General features: G+C 35.0%; 1 protein-coding gene across 3 annotated transcripts in view; it reads left to right on the top strand.

The window, feature by feature from the left end:
- The first annotated feature begins 12,940 nt into the window (after positions 1–12,940).
- FGF7 (fibroblast growth factor 7) overlaps positions 12,941–19,795 on the top strand; it is a 29,247-nt gene continuing 22,392 nt past the window's right edge. Inside the window, exons 1-2 of one of the 3 annotated variants that reach the window (XM_040570683.1) lie at positions 12,941–13,153; positions 14,063–14,257. In XM_040570683.1, coding sequence (XP_040426617.1) covers positions 13,114–13,153; positions 14,063–14,257 — 235 coding nt within the window. In that variant the 5' untranslated portion in view covers positions 12,941–13,113. Of the gene's footprint in view, positions 13,154–13,671; positions 14,258–19,795 lie in introns of all 3 variants that reach the window. The other 2 variants (XM_040570684.1, XM_040570682.1) reach the window with 2 other exon arrangements.

Genomic DNA, 19,795 nt, shown 5'->3' with positions numbered 1-19,795 from the left:
AAAGCAAATCATATTCCAAGATACAAACGAAGTGCTTGTTCTCATTCTGCAAGCTCCTGCAGTGAAGTCACTTAAATTGCATTCTTAGATCTATAGCTGCCTTATTTCATAGCCTTGGAAAATGTACATCTCTTCACACATCAGTTTCCCCAGCTGTGATCCCAAGATCAAGGATTCTCTCTACTATTTATTCACAATGGCTGCCATGTGAATATGCCTCTTTGTATGGAGTTCGTAAATTTTTTCTCTGAAGAATACTGCGAAGTTTCAGAAACTGTACATTAGCATATCAGTGAGATTTTTTATTTTAACCTAAACAGTTATACTGTATCCTGAAAGCAATTATGCAGATCACATAGAAGTTAAATTTAAATACATACAACACACTACAGGAAAGAACTTTAAATCAGACGAAAGAATATAGAAATTAAACTAAGGAACTCGAAAGAAAAATTTGATTTGTATTCATGGTATAACTTCAACACTAGAAACATCAGCCAGTGCAAACCCTCTATGAGCTGAAAAACATTCCAGGTTGGAATCCTGTTTCAGTACCCATAACTTGAAATTGGCTACTAGGGAAATCTCAGAATGCCAAACAGGCAGTAAAGTATTTCTCCAACCTCTTCTTTCAGTAGAAGCAAAAATATGTTTGACTCATGAAAATACTTCCAAAATAGAACATTCTAAAGATGAGAACAGTTTATGAAATACAGCTGAAATATCTGAAATTATAGAGTGGCAAAATAGGAATAAAAAGTCAAAGAAATAGAATCCAGTTCACGAAAGTAACATTTCAGATAATCTTCCACCTTTCCATTCTTTTCCATTCTCTAATTCCCCTCCCCCCCTTCAAAAAAAAGGGTGTTTCTTGATTTTTTTTATAATACCTGGCAGAGAAATAGAATAGCTCTGCAATATCATGAGGGTTCCCAAGTTCCTTTGTATGTAGTAGGTAGTAATATTTCCATATATCTACCACTGAAATGCACTTATGTCTATCAGGAATGTAGCATCACTTCAAATGTGTGCAGCAGAAATAAGCAGTTCAATAATTGAAGTGAAGAAAATTTTACCTGACAGAAATTCTGCAAATAGAACTTCACCAGCAGAAGGAACAGTACCACAGTGCATAATGCCAAGGAATAGCACTTCACAATCTTATGGAAATTCCGTCATGCAAGTGGGTGGTTAAAAATAGAACATTTCATTAGCTTAACTAACTGCACTTCAAGATGATGGAACAAAGCTATTCAAGACATTTCCTCTGTCAACATAGGGCTGTAATACCATATATACCCTGCACTTGTTTCTGATTTATTTAAAAATGCAAAACACAAACCTGGTGACGATAGATACTATTGCTTCCCTCACTTTACTGTGTAGTCACTGGATATCCCTGGCTTGATATTTTGAGCTTAACTACAGATTATTTACAGAAATTCAGATAAAATTCTATAATTTTCTGTAATTCACTGTTTTAGAACTATGAGAAAAATAGCTTATTTTGCTCCGAAGAATGAAATCGTGGAAGTGCTAAAAAGATTAATAATTTGTTGCTCACTTTCCTATCTTAATTTATTCTATTAATACAAGTTTTCTTAAGCGTAGTGCTTCTTAAAAAAATTGAGACACTAACTGCTGAATTTCATTTCTGTACCTCCTTCGTGCTGCCTTACCAAGAACACAGATTTTTAGGTGAATTCCATTAATGGTAACTGCAATGATTGTGCTCTAAAATATAGCTGTCTAAATATATTCCCATTTAAAAACTGAATTTGCAAGTTTTTTTTCTTTTTTTTTTTTCCCTTACCCTCAGGCTTAACTTTTTCTTAAAACCAGATTATAGCAGGAAGGACTAGAGGTTGTGAATGCCAACTTTCACTTGGAAATTTAGTCTCTGCAGTAATTAATGTATGACAGTTATCCTGCCAAGTACGTCACTTCTAGTTTGACCATATTGGTATGAAATTTGGCCTTCCATTTTAAAATATGCCACATCCTGCTTCGGTGATAAACTCTGCTAAACCTGAGTCAAGGGACAAGGAGGAATATATTAGAGTGACAGTTCCAAGAAATATTTTGAAGGCAGAATGAAAGGTTCCAATAGAACCTTCTCAATAAATAAGTGTACATTCTCCCCACCTGCCAAAGTTATTTCTAATTAGCTTCTTTAGATTATTCTGCAATACTGTGAAAGTCTAGCCTGGAGATGGCATCAGAGTGGACATATTTTAAAGTGACACTGCAATGAGGCAAATACAAATGTAAGTGAGGTAGGCCCGCACGTTAACAAGCCTTACCATGTCACATAAAGGACTGGGAGTCTGCTGTTTTACTGACTATTGTGATCTCATGAAAATTTCATAGATACCATGTTTTAGTTGCTAAATAATTGCTAAAAGTACACATGTATGCATAAGTCAGAGAAATTATAGCAGTCTCTCCTCCACTTTGTTGCTGGCTCAAACCAAGAAACGTACAAAACAAATACTACCACCTGAAGGCTGTTTGGCAGCCTAGCTGAAATAACAGGTTTCTGTTCAGCTGCTAGCACACAGTGTTTTAATAAAACAATCACTGTCACTTTCTGGCAGTCTTAGTGTATAGGCCAAGTACTGAATCAACTAATGAAGTAAAGAAAAACATGACAAAGACCTCCAACCCTATCATCTCTAAAAGCAGAACTGCATCAAATAAAAGACAGAACAAGTTTACATGTAAACTAGCACTGGGGCCGCTTTACCAAATTTCTTTGTCAACAGATTGATTTAGTTTCCACAACTGTTGGTTTGGCACTTTCTATAAATACTAAAATGCTCAGACACTTAAAAAACAGAACACCACACCAGGAATTCCTGAGAGTTCGAAGGGTTTGCCTATGTGGATGTCAGACATTTCTCTGCTATTAGGACCCAGGGTGAATTTAATCTACGAAGAGATCAGTTGGCCTACATCATTAACACACTTCTACAAACAGTGGATAAAACAGTTTTAAATTACCAGAAGTTGCATCATTATGGATTATTATTTTAGCATTGTTAGCCTTCTATAATATGATGTTGCTCCCCCTGGAATACTGATTAAAATAGGAACCAGATGTGCTTTTCATGACCAGATTGAAAAAGATAAACAACCAGAAAATCAATTCAAATAAAAAGGATGCCCTGGGGGTGTTTCTCAAAACTGAAGAGGGAGAGCATATGTATCTTTCAGAAGGGTGGAGCAGGAACTGAAAAACACTCAAAAACAGACCTCTCCTCTTTCACAAAAAGCCCTAAGAAACATGGAACAATCTGGTCCTTCAGATACCTATTTGGATTATACTCCAATGCATCATTATCTTAAAATTGTGTGCACTGGCAACACTGAAAGGAAAAAAAAAAAATAAAAAATCAGTATTTTCAGTTTTGCTCATAAATCAACAAGAATTAAAGCTTGTATTAAAAAAAGACCTTTTTACATCTAGATCTCTGTATTTTACAGGAATACCACTTTAGTTTACTGGCCTGTAAATATGATATGAAAGTTCCAAAAGAAATGATCTCCAACTCTAGAGAGCCACTAAATGGAAGCCTTATCTTTTGCCAATCCTGATGGTAGCACTTTTTATACTAAATGCAGGCCTGTATCTAGAAACCTGAAAACTATGACTACAATACAATGGCATGGTGGATCAGCAGAGTAGACCAGCTGTTTCTCCACAACAGAGCAGGGATCACAAATCACAAAGGAAATTTCAGGACCAATTCTCAATGCTTCAGCTTTTACTGCAGATTTCAGTGTGGCCCTACTGAAGCTAGATTTTTTCCCCTGCACCTTTGCATCTAGGCAAAGTCCACTGAAGAGGGAATGTCTCTGCTTCCTTTGAAAAACAAGGAGTTGAACTGGATTCTTCATTTGGGCAGGAAACAAACAGTCTTTGTCCTTTATCTACCTTAATTTCAGAAGAGCTAGAAAGACCTAGTTTGAACCTACTCAGCACCTATTCTCATAGCTAGTGTTCAGGTTGCACCAGCCCGCTTTGCTTCAGCTGAGAGTCACTTCCACTGGGAAAAGCACAGGCCACACAATAGCACAGTATATAATGGCAAAACAGACAACTTATGTCTAGCTTTTATGAGCAAACGATTTTGGGTATCAGTATCTCACTTTTTGTGTGAGCAAAGCTTTGTTACTAAATGATACAATAGTTACTCCATCCCTAGAAGTCTTTCACTGCAGATTATCAAAGTCAAAAAACATTGAATATTCAATCTATTCACACTAAATTTAGAAATGAAAGATTCCATGCAGTAGAGCTTAGTACATATTTGATTTGCCAAGTGACGTTACTTCTCTTAGCTGAGTTTTAGGGGAAAAAAAAAAAACAAACAAAAAACCCAACCAACCAGAAAAACACACCACAAAAAAAAAATCAGACAGGAGAAGAGGTTTTATATGAGAAATTCCTTGGTCCCACCCTGCACTTTCTTAAAATGACTCTAAGTTATTAGAGTTTATTTTCAGGGGATCCCCTATTTTGCAACTCCTATTTCTTCTGATTCACTGCATACATTAGGAGCTCATTACTTTCCTTTGTTCCTCCTCTATGCCTCACATCTCTCCCCCTTTTCCTCAGATTTGCCAAAATTTTTCCCATATTTCTTCTCCTCCACTGTTTTTAATGCCCTTTAATTTCTTTCTTCTCATAGCTGGTTTTCTGTTCTCTTCCACATGCCAACACTAGTTGGTACATTATCAGGTTCCTTTGGATACATGAGAATGCTCATCACTCTCCTTATGCAAAAGCTTAACCAAGCTTGCCAACTCAGACAATAAGCTGCACGAGAAGAAGTATTTGTAGATGTTGAAAGATTGATATTGGATTAAAGTTTCATTCTTTGAGACACCTGCTATGTTTGAGATACTGGTGCCTATTACAGAAATGGTTTGGTTAGAAGAGTCTAAAGTAAAATTCTTTGCCTCTCACACTGAAGAAAGGGGTGTGCAAACACACCTTTGTAGGCCTAAGAAACAATAGTTCCACTGAGCAAAATATTTCTAATGGAATAAATGGTAGCTTTTTCGTATTTATAAATGTTGTGATCCTACTCTTCCTACTGCCTCACACTACAAATTGAGAAAGTCAACTATAAATTTTCTAACTTCAAATTTTTTTTGCACTGAAGTGATTTTTTATTATTATTTTTCCATAATCATGTATTTTTTTCCCCACAGTTGCACAAATATCAACTCCTATCCTATTTTCTTCTTGTTGTTGAAGTAATGGTTATCAAAATCATGTTGGTTGCAAGCCCATGGAAAAACGAAGGCAAAAGCAAAGGAAATCACTGATAAAATCTCACAGTCCTCATACTAGAGCTGTAACAAGATTTTACGATGCTTTAAGAGAGCTGTCCTTTCTCCCATAGGCTTCTCAATAAAGAAGAGATAAAGCATTGTAGTCACCAGTAGGAACAATCAGGAAGGGCACAGACCACTTACTTGAGCAGAAAAATTCGTCTGTAACTGAAGGTTATAGAACACATGTTAAATTTGATAAACTATTCACCAGAGACATCTTAGAGACCAAGAATTTATACCAGACACTGCCAATGTATTGTTCATGCCTAACAATGCTATGAAACAAGCAAATAAACAAAGGCATGATCTTCAGAGAGGAATTTTATTGAAATGCAGTTAACTAGCAAAAAACTGCTTGTCAAAATTCTTTGGAAAAAAAAAAAACTTTAATATTGATATTTTCTTATTCTGTGGTTTTCTAACAACTGGATTAAGAAAATAATACTCATTCAGTTGGCTGCCATGGGAAGAGACTGACACATTCTGTACCTCAGCATGATATATTTTAGTGACGTAACTTTGTCACTGGAGCTGTTATACCTACTCACTGAAAAATAAGTGTTCACAAAACATTTTTCTCCTGAAAAAAATGTGTTTTCTTTTTTTCCCATTTAGAAAGTACCTGGAAAAATCAAAATCTTGCATGTATATGGAATCGTTTTAAAAATAATTTTCAGGGTATTGGGTATTTACTAATCATTATATATGCACTTATTTTTTGTGGTCAGCAGTCTCCAAAATCACATAATTCCTACATCCCAAGTGAATAACGAACATTCTTAGGAACAGTTATTCCTCAAACATGCTGCATATGCTTTTCAAATATATGCCACAGTTTTTCATCCATGATGTACAATACGCAAGGAAATATGTACCATTTAAGTCCTTGAAGCAAAAGACCTGTACTCATACTCTGCTGACAAAGTCAGGTCAAAAAAATGTTTGTTTGCTTTACTGCAGAAAAGGTTTCTGTTGCAGTAATGCAGTCAACTACGTCAGAGCCAACAGAGACACAATAGGTCGAAAGCAGACATGATGCAGATTCATTCAATCCAATATCATAAAAAGCTGATAATGACAAGTTGCCATTACACTAGACTAATTCTTATTAGGGAATCAAGTTTTCTCTCCTCTTTAATAGGTTTAAAATGTTATCTGCTATGGGGGCGAAGGGAATACAGATGCCTTAGTCCTAGGGTTCCCCCGCTCCTCCATCTCCTTTTTCTCTATCACTTCCCAAACGTTCTGCGTTCCATTTTCACTTAACAGCACTATTCAGGTTTGGTTGAAGAAAATTTAGTTACAATGGATAATCTCTGTCAAAAGTAAGTGTGAAAAACTAGTGACTGAAAAAGGGTAGAAACGATTTTAGTAATGCTATAATTATGATAAGCAAAGGAAGCCAAGAGTGAAGAGGCAGATCAGACCTATCTCAGTTGAGACTCAGATCTGTTTCAAAGCCTGACCTTCATCAATTTGCTGGCAAAATTCAATCCTTGTTCATGCCACAAGCCAATCAAATAATCTAACAACAGCTGCAATAGCAGACATTTGAACTCGTGGAAGCACAGCTGTTCACAGACAGAAGGGTTCACTCCTTGAATCTACAAAAGAACTACATATACAGTGAAGAGCAATGCTGCTATTACCTTGGAATATAAACTACTCTGGTAATCTTAATTCTAGGCATCTTTAAATGCCGGTCAGTTTGAAAATAATAACGTCATATCTTGCCTAAACTCTTGCTGGAGCTCTGAAAGCTCTCCAATTTTGACATTCTCAATTTGCCTTACTACTTTCAGTGCAAAGGTATCTTGAAACTTTTTCTCTCTCTTCGTAATCAGGCCACAGAAAAACTAGTCCTCTGATCCATAGCCATGCTAGATGCCTCAGGAATGATGCTGACATGCTTGATCTAACCCTGCACTTGTGCTAGACATCTGAGTGCATTTCACGTTATCTTTACATCCTCCTTTCACACTCTTACCAGATTACCAAAGGACTGTCCTGGACTGAAGGATATCATGGACTTGATTATCAGTGAGGAAACGTGGTGTAGCACACTTGTAAACCAATTATTAACACAGTTTTTCTATTAAAGGCACTTTTTTATTAAGTTCCCTCAGTTCTGCAAATGCTTATCTATCATTCAAATGGTAAACAACTGGCAAACCCTACAACTGTGACTAAATGGTGTCCCTGTCTCTGACAGGTGAGTAATAAATAATGCAACCATTACAAACAATTACACTTGTTCTGAATTTATTCATGAGTTTTTATTCATGAAAAATTCTGCTTGAAAAAAAAAGAAAAAGAAGAATGAAACATGCACATTGCAGGAGCAAAGACTATGAACAAACTCCAGGAAAACCAAGCTACCTACCCAGAATACATTTCTATGATTGAAAGCTAGATGCTTAGCTATGTAAATCACTGCAGTATGATAGAAATCTGCCTCATACACCATTCTGATTTATGTAAGAGTATAATGTAAGAGTATATAACGATAATTTTATAACCTTAAAGTTAGTTAAAATATAAATATATGTCAGGAGATGACAAGAGCTTACTTGGATAACATTTGTTTGGCTGTCTCTGTAAGTATGTAGTATGATACAGACTGTAATCTGTGCCATTATTCTTTTCTTCACAAGTTCCCTCCCTAATTTAATGCATGAGATAACTAGTGTTTTGTGCCCTTTGAGTACTTTACTACACAGTGCTAACGATGTTTCAATGTAGAGTGTGTATGTGCGTATGACTAGGTTTTTGGAATTCCACCCCATTGTTACACCTAGAGAACTCAATAGGGACAGTACCCTTTGAATTTATCATGCCTGTTTAATTAGAGAAACTCACAGCTGTAGAAGTCTGTAAGCAAATGAAGGTGCCTAATATTTTAAGGCCATGCCAAAAGATTTGCAGTGTAGGTCCATTGTTTCTGTGTAAACCTGTGTTCCACTTTAGGTTTTGGAAATGTTCCTGCTGTATTTTCCTTGTCTATCGACTCTCAACCTCCATACTTTGGTTCCTTTTCTCTTGCTTAAATTTCTGCAGTTGCCTGTCTGAACCATCTTCCTCTCTTCAGTGCCAACCCCTTCACTTTCCTGGAAGCATCCAATCCCACTCCCCTAACTAAATCCTTGAGCTTTCTCACTCAAAGTATTTTATCCCAAATTCTGACCAATTGCCATCTCTTCTTGTTGCATAGCCAGTTCACTTTCAGATGAGTTAAGGACCATCTTATAGATATAAGATCATCCACTGCTATGTGATATTGCCAGTTCTTTCATTACGTACAGGTATGTATCTATGTAAGATGGTAAATCATGTGCCATTATACTTGCTGGACATTTTTACTAATCCTTTTAACAGTGTTTTCATTCTGACTTTAACTGGTAACATCCTTACATAAGAAAGTGCAGTGCTTTATGCACTGCCATCTAACTAGATGCCAACAGGTGTTAGTAGACTGGAAGACTACTAATAATTTCACCTTTATTGTGGTTTAATCAAAGAGTGCAAATTGTAGTGCAAGTCTAAGAGAGGACCATATAATTTGCACAATATAGTTCTTTTCTATGACAAGAGTTTAATTAGATATATAAAGAAATATTCGAGTAAGAGGGTAATTTTCCATTCTCAATCAACCTTTGTTCAATGAAGTATATAGGCAGTATTACAAGATCAATGAAGCCACAGTTTGAAAACTAGAAAAAAAAAAAAAGGCTGAAAACTGTCCTCCAAAAATCTGCCTTCAGATGGGCTCCAATTAAAAGGAACTAAAATTGTTTTCTAAGATGAAATGACTAACAGATGGGCAGGCTAATAATGGGTATGTACTATCATGGCAACAAAGCTTTATTCTTGTTTTAAGCTTTATTCACAAATTATATTTTCCTTATGGTCAATAAAATGTTTAACCATCAAGTAAATTACAATAATGATTATGCTATACATGGAACTACGTGAAGTGTTAAAAATGGCTAGCTTGAGCACTTAAACAGAAATCAGTATTTCATAGTGAAATTTCGTACAGAAATCAATATTTCATAGCATATTTCAGTTTGGGATTATATGTAATATGTAATATTAATAACTGTATATTTTTATTCTGAGTTAAAAGCAAACCTTGAAGACCTTATTTCATATTTATTGCTACTAATGTAAAATGTAACAATTACAAGTGAATCCCATTTTAGCTATATCAGCAGGGTACTGACACCCAACATCTTAGGTTTGAAGTCTGATACTAAGACTATATTCCTACTGTTCTGAGAATTTTGGGACATGTTCTAAAGCAAATTCAGGGATCAAGAATGATAGTTTCTTAGCAATAGAAATGATAGTTTCTTAGCAGGTATGTTTTGTCCAACTTGCCTTCAGGGCAACATGGAAGGTTTTGTTGTTGTTTTGTTTTTTTAAAATCGCCTTCATGACCCAATACCAAACCTGAATGATACATATTACAATAGGTCAGCCTGGAGATTAAGAAAGCATAGATCTCTGTTGTTTTAGATGAAAACATGACTGCAAAAAGTAATAGCCTATGTGAGTGAAGAGAATGAAGACTTTATTAAGCTGTTTCTATTTGAAATGGAGGCCTACACACAACCTTCATAACCGGAAGCAAAGTTCTTGCCCTTCATTTTCACTTTTTCCTTTTCAGCACTGCACGGTAGCAGTGCTCTGGACAACTGTTGACTATCAAGCAGGAGCCAATGCATGGGTTAATGTAAAGGGGGCAAGGTTTATATATTAAAGGATATGTTAAAGAATGTGTATTTTGCACATTTTTATGTTTCATGTGGTCATGATACCTCAAATACATTTCTTCAAATACAAACTTGCTCAAGAAATGGCAAACTGCTAGCATTTCAGATCAACAGTTTCCCTATATCATTAAAAATTTGCTTGGGATTTGATTTGCAAAGCCCCAAGTATACAAGTTTGTAAGAAACTAGAGGAAGAAGTGCCAGACAAGCTAAATCTTCCATAAAACTAACATAAAGCAATATGATAGAAATATTAGCTACACTTGGTTTAAACAGAAGCAGGTTGGACTTATGCAAAAAATCCTGATTAGTATATGCAGATCAAGATGGCATCCTTTCATTAAAAATTAAGCAGTTGTACTTGTATAGCAAAACAAAGTGTATGATTAAATAAAACTACAGTTAAAGTATTTAAGAAAATAAAAGTTATTCTATAACTAGAAAATGTGACGATGTGGAAGCTAGCAGCAGTAATTAAAGGTTAATTACATTGTTCACTGACTGAACTTACAGCTAGAGTTTTATTTAAAGTGTTTTTTGTTTATTCTAAACACAAAACTTCATAAAGATCTGAACTGAAGCACTACATAAAAACACACTTACAGAAAATTACTTATTTTTCAGAGCCAAGAGAAACACATGCATACGCCTGGATCACAAGTAGCTCCAGCTTTCTGGAACCAAAACCTCAGGTATGTATAATTTTTTTTTTCTCCTGTAACTAACTGTAAGAACAAATAAGTTAGCGAGGAAAAAGGAAAAATTAAAACCAGTATGGATCTGAAAGTGAAAGTTGTTACTGCTCATTAAAAAAAAAAAGGAAAGAAAGGAGTATTAAAAAAAAACACATTTCTGCTTGCGTCCTATTTTGCTGAGTTTACATTTTATCCTCAATTGCTTTCTTTATAATACACAACAGATAAGCCTTTTGAATGCCACAAATTTTTTTCATTGCTATCATTCTGAATTCAGATTGTGGAATAGATCTGAGAAGGCACTGACATAAATCCAGCAAATGCACTGGCAGAAACATAACTGGCATAAAACACTACAGTCCCACTTCACGTCAGAATGGTAGTCAGGGGCTGACAAAACACAAAGTCAAGGTCCAAATAGCTGTAATCACAGTTTACAAGGGCTAACTCAATGAAAGCTGCTTCTTTGTATATCTACTGTAGGCATGAGGTCTTTGAAAGCCATGGTGTCATATCTTTCATATCGCAAAAAAGCATATATTGAGCCCTTGCTAAACTAGGAAACTTATGTTGAGTCACAGAATATAGGGAACAGTCCCATACACTGAAATGGAGATAAAGACATGAAAAGTTGATCAGCTTTGGATTATGAGTAAAAATGGTTAAAAAAGATAATTTAAAGCAAGTGACAAATTGGATTAGCCCAGCTGAACTCTAAGAAGGAAGCTGAGGACTTGAAGGAAGGAAATGACTTATTCTCTGTGTTTGTGTACAGAAAAGCCTGAGTAATACAAGGTTGCCTGGTCTTGTACACCTTTGATGATTATTTTGGGCCATTCCAGTGAAAAGAACATTTCACTTATGTCCCCCTCACCACAAGGTGGCACGTATGTACGCTGTTATTTAACTTCCTCTACAGTTTGCTTCAATTTCTAAGAAGTAACTGTTACCTATTTCTACAGAGCGGGAGCAGTGGCGATGGAAGAAAAGCAGGTAATGATAAACAGCATTATTATATCAAGTACAGACAATAAGGTCTGTAATAATAAGGTCAATAATGGTAAGTAAACCATTCTTGATTCGTGAATTAATTCCAAACTTTCCTTCTTACTAGTATTCTGTAGAAGGGTCTGAAGCGTATTCACATTAAGCGTGGAAATTAGACAAGATAAAGAGCTATTGAAAACCTAGCTTCTATATGTTTTACAGATACATTCATCAGAATCTCAAGAGAATTTAAGGGTGAAACAGAACATAGACTTCAGATAGCAGACTGATGCCAAAGATGGATATAAGCACAGAGAAGCAGAAAGCTGGGCACATCTACCCATGTCTTTGACTCTGGGAAGTTTAAGCCTTCTGGTTATCAATTGGTTGAAGCATGAGGCTTTACTTCCATCACTGCACCTTTTCATTCTCATGTTGTGAGTTTCAGAAACTAGTAACTACCTCAATGATCCTTGTGGGTCCCCACCAACTCAGATATTCTATGATTCTACCTATGTTAAGGAAGGCTGTTTCCTAGTAGCACTTTTTCCTTCATGCTAATAAAAGTTGTGCTTAAATGTCAGGCTTTCAAACATCCAAATACGCATTCTCATTTTCCCCTAGTGGCTAATCAATTGAAAATCTCAGTGATTTTCCTTGCAGTTGTTCCTCTTTTCAAGTCCATGATATAAAAATATGCAGCACTATCTATAATGGTCACAGCACACTCTCCACAATACATAATGGACCCACATGTTTCATATACCCATCAGAAATGCAATAAACAGACTATGAATCCACCAAGCTGCACAAAAGATTTCAAAGAAAACTGAGATAAATGTGTGTGTATGAAAGAGAGGAGAAATTTTTTTAAAGACAGAAAAATACTGAACTAAACCAAAGCACAGAAACACTAAGTAGCACGCAAAGCAATTCTATCCACACATCATGGGATGTGTACTTTTAGAAAGTAGATTCTTGGAGATTTAAAGTATAAACTATGTACATAGCTCCCTCTGATGACCATTGGACACGATACAATGCAAGTCTCCTTTTATTTTTGTTCGTGCATTCAACTGACAGCTGACTGGTTAAATTCTAATTGCTTCCAAGTGAGGTCAGCAAAGGTATTTATCGAAAAGGACTGAACAACAGACTCAACACACACATGCACGCGCACTCATAAGCACACACATCTCTCTAGCGTGTTGATTTATGGAAACAATTACAATATTGGTGGAGTCTTTCTGAGCTGAGAAAGTTTGTAGCTACAATAGAGTATCTCATGTTGCAAAAAGCAGACAACAGAAATGGAATACTTGGGTATCCAGCTCTTATCAACAGGAACAAGTAAGTTATCTATCCTTTACAGGAACATTCAGCAGTTTCTAACAGCTAATAACCTTTATCTTCATTTGTATATGCTAGATGCTAAAAAACATTATGAAAACTATTTCTTTTAATAAACTGAAAAATGTAGGAATAAAAATACAGGCTAAGACTGTGAAGTCTGTCTTGAAATTTGAACTAGAGAAATGTTATCTGATAGATTGTGCTAATAGTGAAGATATATGTATGAAGTAATCAGCAGAATTTTACCATGCATGATAAAGTCGTTCAACTGAATCAATATGGGATTTTTGGACTGATTTAAGACTGAGACAGAACTATGTTTACAATCAGTTTAAATGTCTGTTTATGTAAATTGTTATGTGAGAGATACCTATTGCATATATATATTTGCATATTTGTAAAAGTCAGCTTAGCATGTCATACATTTATGTATAGTACTTTTCAGTAGCATAATGTGTCCTTGCACGTTTGTAACAATTGAGCATAAAGACTTACACATGAACCTTTTCTCACAGATCTTTTACTTTCAGTGCAAGCAGCAAATTCAAGTAGTACAGAAGGTCACAACAACAAAGGTTTTTATAACTTGTGTCTTTAAAGGATATTCTGACTGCAGAGATTTTTAAGAAGCTCTTCTATTTCACCATTAACTATTAAGGAATAAACGATCAGAATTCTAGAAGAGGGAACTATCTCGTTTAAATGAATCTGTAACTCGTAAAGACAGAAGGCAGGTCGGTGACCTAAGAGCAACAGTCTACTTGAGATTTAATTTTCATTATGTTGTTCATGAACACCCAGAACACTGCACTATAATGCACAAATGGATACTGACATGGATCCTGCCAATTTTGCTCTACAGATCATACTTTTACATTATCTTTCTAATGGGCACTATATCTTTAGCTTGCAATGACATGACTCCAGAGCAAATGGCTACAAATGTGAACTGTTCCAGCCCTGAGCGACATACCAGAAGCTATGATTATATGGAAGGGGGGGATGTAAGAGTAAGAAGACTTTTCTGTCGAACTCAGTGGTATATGAGGATTGATAAGCGAGGCAAAGTAAAAGGGACAAGAGAAGCAAACAACAACTACAGTAAGTAATATCTTTGCTTTTCCTATTTGACTTCTAAGTTTTTAGACATTTACACACCATTGTTTCCCCATTCCTTGATTTATAGTCATTTCAAAAGAATTTTGTATAACGTACTGACCATTGGAAAACTTGTCTTATACAATTAATCCTACAGCAGGACATTTGTTATTGATTTTGAAATGCGTCATTTTAAATACTACATTGTAGATCTGCTAATGTATTAGTTACAGCTGGTAATTATTAGCAAACAGAGAGCCTATTTTAACAAGTGAATTAAGGTTGTAAGTATGAAAATGTATAACCACAAACTCTGCTCATAAAATACTTATGAAACATTAACCCACGCTCATATAGTCCACAAACTACCTAAAAGTTCTGTATATTTGAGATCACAATTAAAATATATGCAATACTAGAAAGTTCAATGGAAAGAATTATGTAAACTGTCTTGCAAAATCTTTTAGATAGCTTGCCAAGCCAGGAACAAAATCTATTATAGTTTCTGCAGTTCATTATTACAATGATCATGATGAAGAAAAAATATTCTCTACTCTTTCTTCCAAAAAGATGACTCATCTACAGAGAATGGACATATAATATTTTGCAAAGCTGTACCAAATACAACTTTTGAACTGGCAAAAGAATTGTACTAATCTGTGTTTTTCACACATATACTATATAACTTCCATTTACAACTACTTGAAGGCATCAGTTTTACAATCACTATTTCTGAGACTTTGGCTTTCATGGTATTACAGATATACTACATATTTAGAGAAATATGACATCCACTTTAAAAGACATTACTTTTTTTTAAAGATATAACAAAAATACTTAAGATTATATTGTATGTTTCAAAATAAAATTAGAAGGAAAAAGTGCCAGAGACTTTCTGGTCTAGTGTTTATAGTCATCTGAAAGATCAAACTTCTTTCCAAAGATGCTATTAAATACAGTTTTAATATAGGTTGCATGTCACTGCACTTTTTAATAACAGCAGCAAAATATAAATAAAAAATAAACTTCAAGAACTGTTGTTAGTGTGATTCAGCTTTCAGCTGAACTTGACTGCATATTTTCTATAAAAACAGCACTCCTCCATGTTACACACCTAGATAGTGAGCTTCAAAGTTTATTTCTTTACTTCATGACTACATTAAGTATTTGACAATGTGTGTGGCTAAAACTTCACTGATTAATGTTACCATTTCTTTTAAACTTTGTTTCCATATGTCTCCTTTCTTCCTACTCTATTACGTAGTGCAAACCCTATTGCTCTGAAAGACAACACATGGCCAGCAGCCAAATGAATTATTTGGTCCATATTCAAGACGACTCCCATTGAGATTCAGGAAAACATTATTACAATAGAGATCCATAGGGGTAGTTTGGAAGTGAAATGTTGCTCCCATAAAAATAACTGGAAAAACTATTACTGACTGTTGAAGTAATTTCTTCTAAATTTTTGCACAGAATTGAATTATTATTTACAAACAAATACTTTGAAAAGATTATGGCAGCATATAGAGCTGAATAATTTCATACGTTTGCACTTTTGCGGTTCCATTCTACTTAACTAAGAACTTGCTTAGTAATTTACCATTATTTCAAATTCAAGTAAAGTTTCTCAATTCTCTGCAGGATTCCATGTTGCTGAAGCACACTAATGATACCCTGAAACGTTCTGTAGTAAAACCACTAGAGAATATCAGATCATCTTGTGCTAAAGGCAAACCATTTTCTTGTAGAGTTTTCTGAGCACTTTATTAAGATTTACTGATGGCAAAAAAACTATCATGAATTATAGAAACAGAACCTTGAGTCTTTAAACCCTTACATATGTACTGCAGAGAAAAAACTTTGAACACTTTCTGGTAAATGTAAAGAGAATCAGGAGAAAAATAACAATCAATACTTGAATGGTTTATCTGGTAACTGAGATACATTACAATGAAATGTCTCCATTAAATTTAACTGAAGTATATGGGAAAACTCCCACCATCTTAAATTTAGGTCTCTTGCTTGAATTTAGCTATTCTACATTAGGAAATAATATCTGAATGCTTCTGTTGGATAAGTAGAATAGGGAAATATAAGCAAAAGGAACTTGAAAGAGAACACATTCTCTGAGAAACTCAAAAACTATCATAAAAAACATTTTTTGTCATATCCTCTAATCAACAGAGTATGTAAAAGACCTTTTTGAAGATGTCTTTATGGTTCTATACTAAAATACAGTTAACAAAAGTGATATGAGGGGAAAAAAGACACTAACCTGCTTTCCCTATTTTTTTTTTTTTAAACATTAGAAGACCAAACTGGATATTTTTATCCAGGGCTTCTGAAAATCAACATTTAAAAATTATATCCATTACTAAGATGAATCAATTTGTGTGTTCAAGCATTCTTGTTCTGTGAACTTCAGTTCTGGAAGTTTTAAATTAGTAAAATGTAAATTAAACCTATTTCACAGGATTGAATCCCGGAACAGTTGCAGCCAAATTGATAAAGACAGTATGAAAAACACTGCTCTTAGGAGTATCTTCATATTTTATCCTAGTTTTCCACTAATAAGTTCCATTTTGAATCATTTACATGTGTTACTAAAATAAAAACATGAAAAAAAATCACATTTTTAACCATAACGACTTCATAAAAGAAGCTGCATTGACAGTCTTGCAGACGGAATACATTACTTGTTTTCAGCCCATGAATTGTGAAACAAGAACAATCTTCACAATTAGAAACGTCTGTAGAATGATAGCCTCATCGTTCTACATCATAACCTTGGCAAGTGCCAAAAATTTGCAGAGCTTGTCTCATCAGTCCGAACCACAAATATAAGAATGCAAAGATAGTGAGGAATTAAAGTCTTTGTGTTTTAAACTTCTCTATTAAGTCACAGAATAAATATATACGTATACATATTTTATAGGTATCTTATAAAAGTAAAACCTGAAAAAAATTCTTAAGATGTTAATTTAAGAGCCACTGTATTAAATGTATATGGACTGAAATTCTCAAACATAATACTGGAAGAAATCTTTACTGACTGTAATTAACCTGTACTCATCATACACTTGTTTAAAAATACATTAGAGGTTAACTGTTTTGTCCCCCAAAAAAGTGTGTACTGTGTCAATAAAAACAAATTGATGAGTCCTGTTTACAACAGTGATGACCTCATTAGTTACCCAAAGAAAATTATTCTGTGCACATTTCAAAAAGCAATAGAGCCCTCTGGTGAACACAAAACTGATATAATACAAGAGTAGAATAAACAAATAACTCAAGAGCAAACTAAGCAAATTTCCAATAAGCAGAGGAAATCCCCTTGCACCTGACAGAAACAGCTCTGCTTTCAGTGTGATAACTAAGATGCAGAGTGAGAACTGTCACACACTGAAAAACTAAAGCAAGAATTCGGAAGCAGCCAAGAGACAAGGCCATCCAGAAAAATCTGTCATTACTCATAACACTTTTTCTGTGACAATCACTTCTTATACCTTGTCCAAACAAACTATTGGCTTTTTATTCAAAAGTAAATTTTGTATCTTGTTCACGTAACATAATCAAAGTGGGCACACAAAATAGACTTTCAGAATTCATGATCGGAAGAAGAGTGCCTGAGCAGATCATGAAGATACTATGGCATTTCGTTAATTCTCTGTCTCTGACAGAAAATAAATCTCTCTGTATTGCTGCTTAGTTTTTAATTCCATTTTGCACGTGAATTGAATTTCACATGATCTTTTTTGGTTTTGTTCCGGAAAAAGGAAAGCAAAAATCAGAGTTCATTTTGCTTCTATCTGAGAGGATTTAAAACTACAACTGGATGATGCGTTTAGGACTTTCCACGCTCTGTTGCCTTTGGAATCTCATTTTAAAGACTTCAAAGGGCCTCTTAGTTACACGAAAAGCCTTCCTGGAACCTGAATCCTAACATGTCTGATCCTATCATATTCCATGTGTGCTCTAAACCCAGAAAGTGCCTATTTCTTCCTCTTTTCGGTGGTGACAACCAACCAAAAATATAAGAAAATAAAAGATAGCCTAGTGACATCTTGGCACAAAATGGCTGAAATCTTGGAATAAAATTCTATTGAAAACTATTTCTCTTTTGATCAAAATCCAACAAATAAGTGTTCAGCATCATTAAATGAACTCTAACTCAGTTTTGTTCAAACAAACCTTAAACTGCTGACAAAATGCACTTTATATGCATCTTAGTGGTTAAATATTCAAACCTTCTTAGAAATCAAAAGTACTTCCAATAGCATTTTATATATACTTAGGGAAAAACAGATGTCAGGCTATGTATTCTACGCTGTTGCATCAAATTTTATTTCTGTTGTTTACATACACATTAAATAAAGGAACAAGAAGATTAAATATTTGAAAATTAGGTAACTCAAGGCAGGTATTGATGCACTAGATTCAGTTAAGGGTTAGCATGCTCCAGCTGTAAAGTCTTCCTTCGCAGCTGCATTCCTGATTTCTCAAGAGTTTGTTGGTTCAGCCAATGAATTGGTCTTAGTAGAAGACAAACCCACACTAAAGTGAAAGTGCTTTTGCTTCACTGCTAATCTTTTCAATCATTAAAATAGAAAGAGATTTTGTTCAAATGACAACATATACATACAACATATACATACCCTCTAATAACAGCCAACAGTGCCAAGGATGACATTCTCTCTTACAGGGGATTAATTAGATCTAAATATAACAGATTTCCCTACTCTTTCTCTACCTCTTGCTTTTTGTCTAGCACTGTTGGTAATTACTGCCCCTCAAGTTTGAACCTGCAGAAGAGACACTGTCTATTCCTTGCCCATATCTTATCACAAATCCCAGCTTTTCACTATCAACTGCTGCTGAAGATGGTTAAGTTTAAGCAAAGATGTAGTTAACAGAAACAGCTGGGGCATGGCTGTCTTCCTGCTTCTGCTGACTTGTTTGATAACAGTACCCTCTGGGGGAAGTGAGGAGAAGAAAGGAGGGAATTAAGTCGAACTACTGCAGCAAGATTATTGAGAGCTCACTTATCGATGCTCAGACCGGAGTTCAACTGACATTGTGCCATGAAACACATTAAAAAGTGTTCATTACTTCTGAATTTACCTCCTGAATCTTCATCACCTTGTCTATGGTGTGGTATTTGCCAGAGGAAAAATAGGCATGAAGTCAGAACAGTAGCAGTTCATACCCAACATTCTTCTCACTCTGAACACGAGGTGATTGCATAAGCTTTGTGAGGGAGAATCAAGCCTCTGGGCTCAGGCACAGTCAGCAGCTTCAGAAGCTAGAATATACTGACAGGGCCATGTCTGTCTGTCTGTCTGTGCTTCAAAAGGATGAGCTGAGAGATGTGATTAGCAGAAAAAAATTAGGTTGAGTTTACATACATTGTACTTAAAATGATTCATGTGTCTTTGATACACCTTTATAATTCCGCCATGTATTGAGTTTTTCTGAATCTCTCAATATTGAGATTTATCAGAAGTGAGAAATGTTACATTTTTATGGAACAATCAATAA

Source organism: Cygnus olor, chromosome 11 (genome assembly GCF_009769625.2).
Source record: "Cygnus olor isolate bCygOlo1 chromosome 11, bCygOlo1.pri.v2, whole genome shotgun sequence".
NCBI classification, from domain to species: Eukaryota; Metazoa; Chordata; class Aves; order Anseriformes; family Anatidae; genus Cygnus; species Cygnus olor.
The sequence above is the reverse complement of the archived record's forward strand: the minus strand, read 5'-3'. Positions and strand labels throughout refer to the sequence as shown.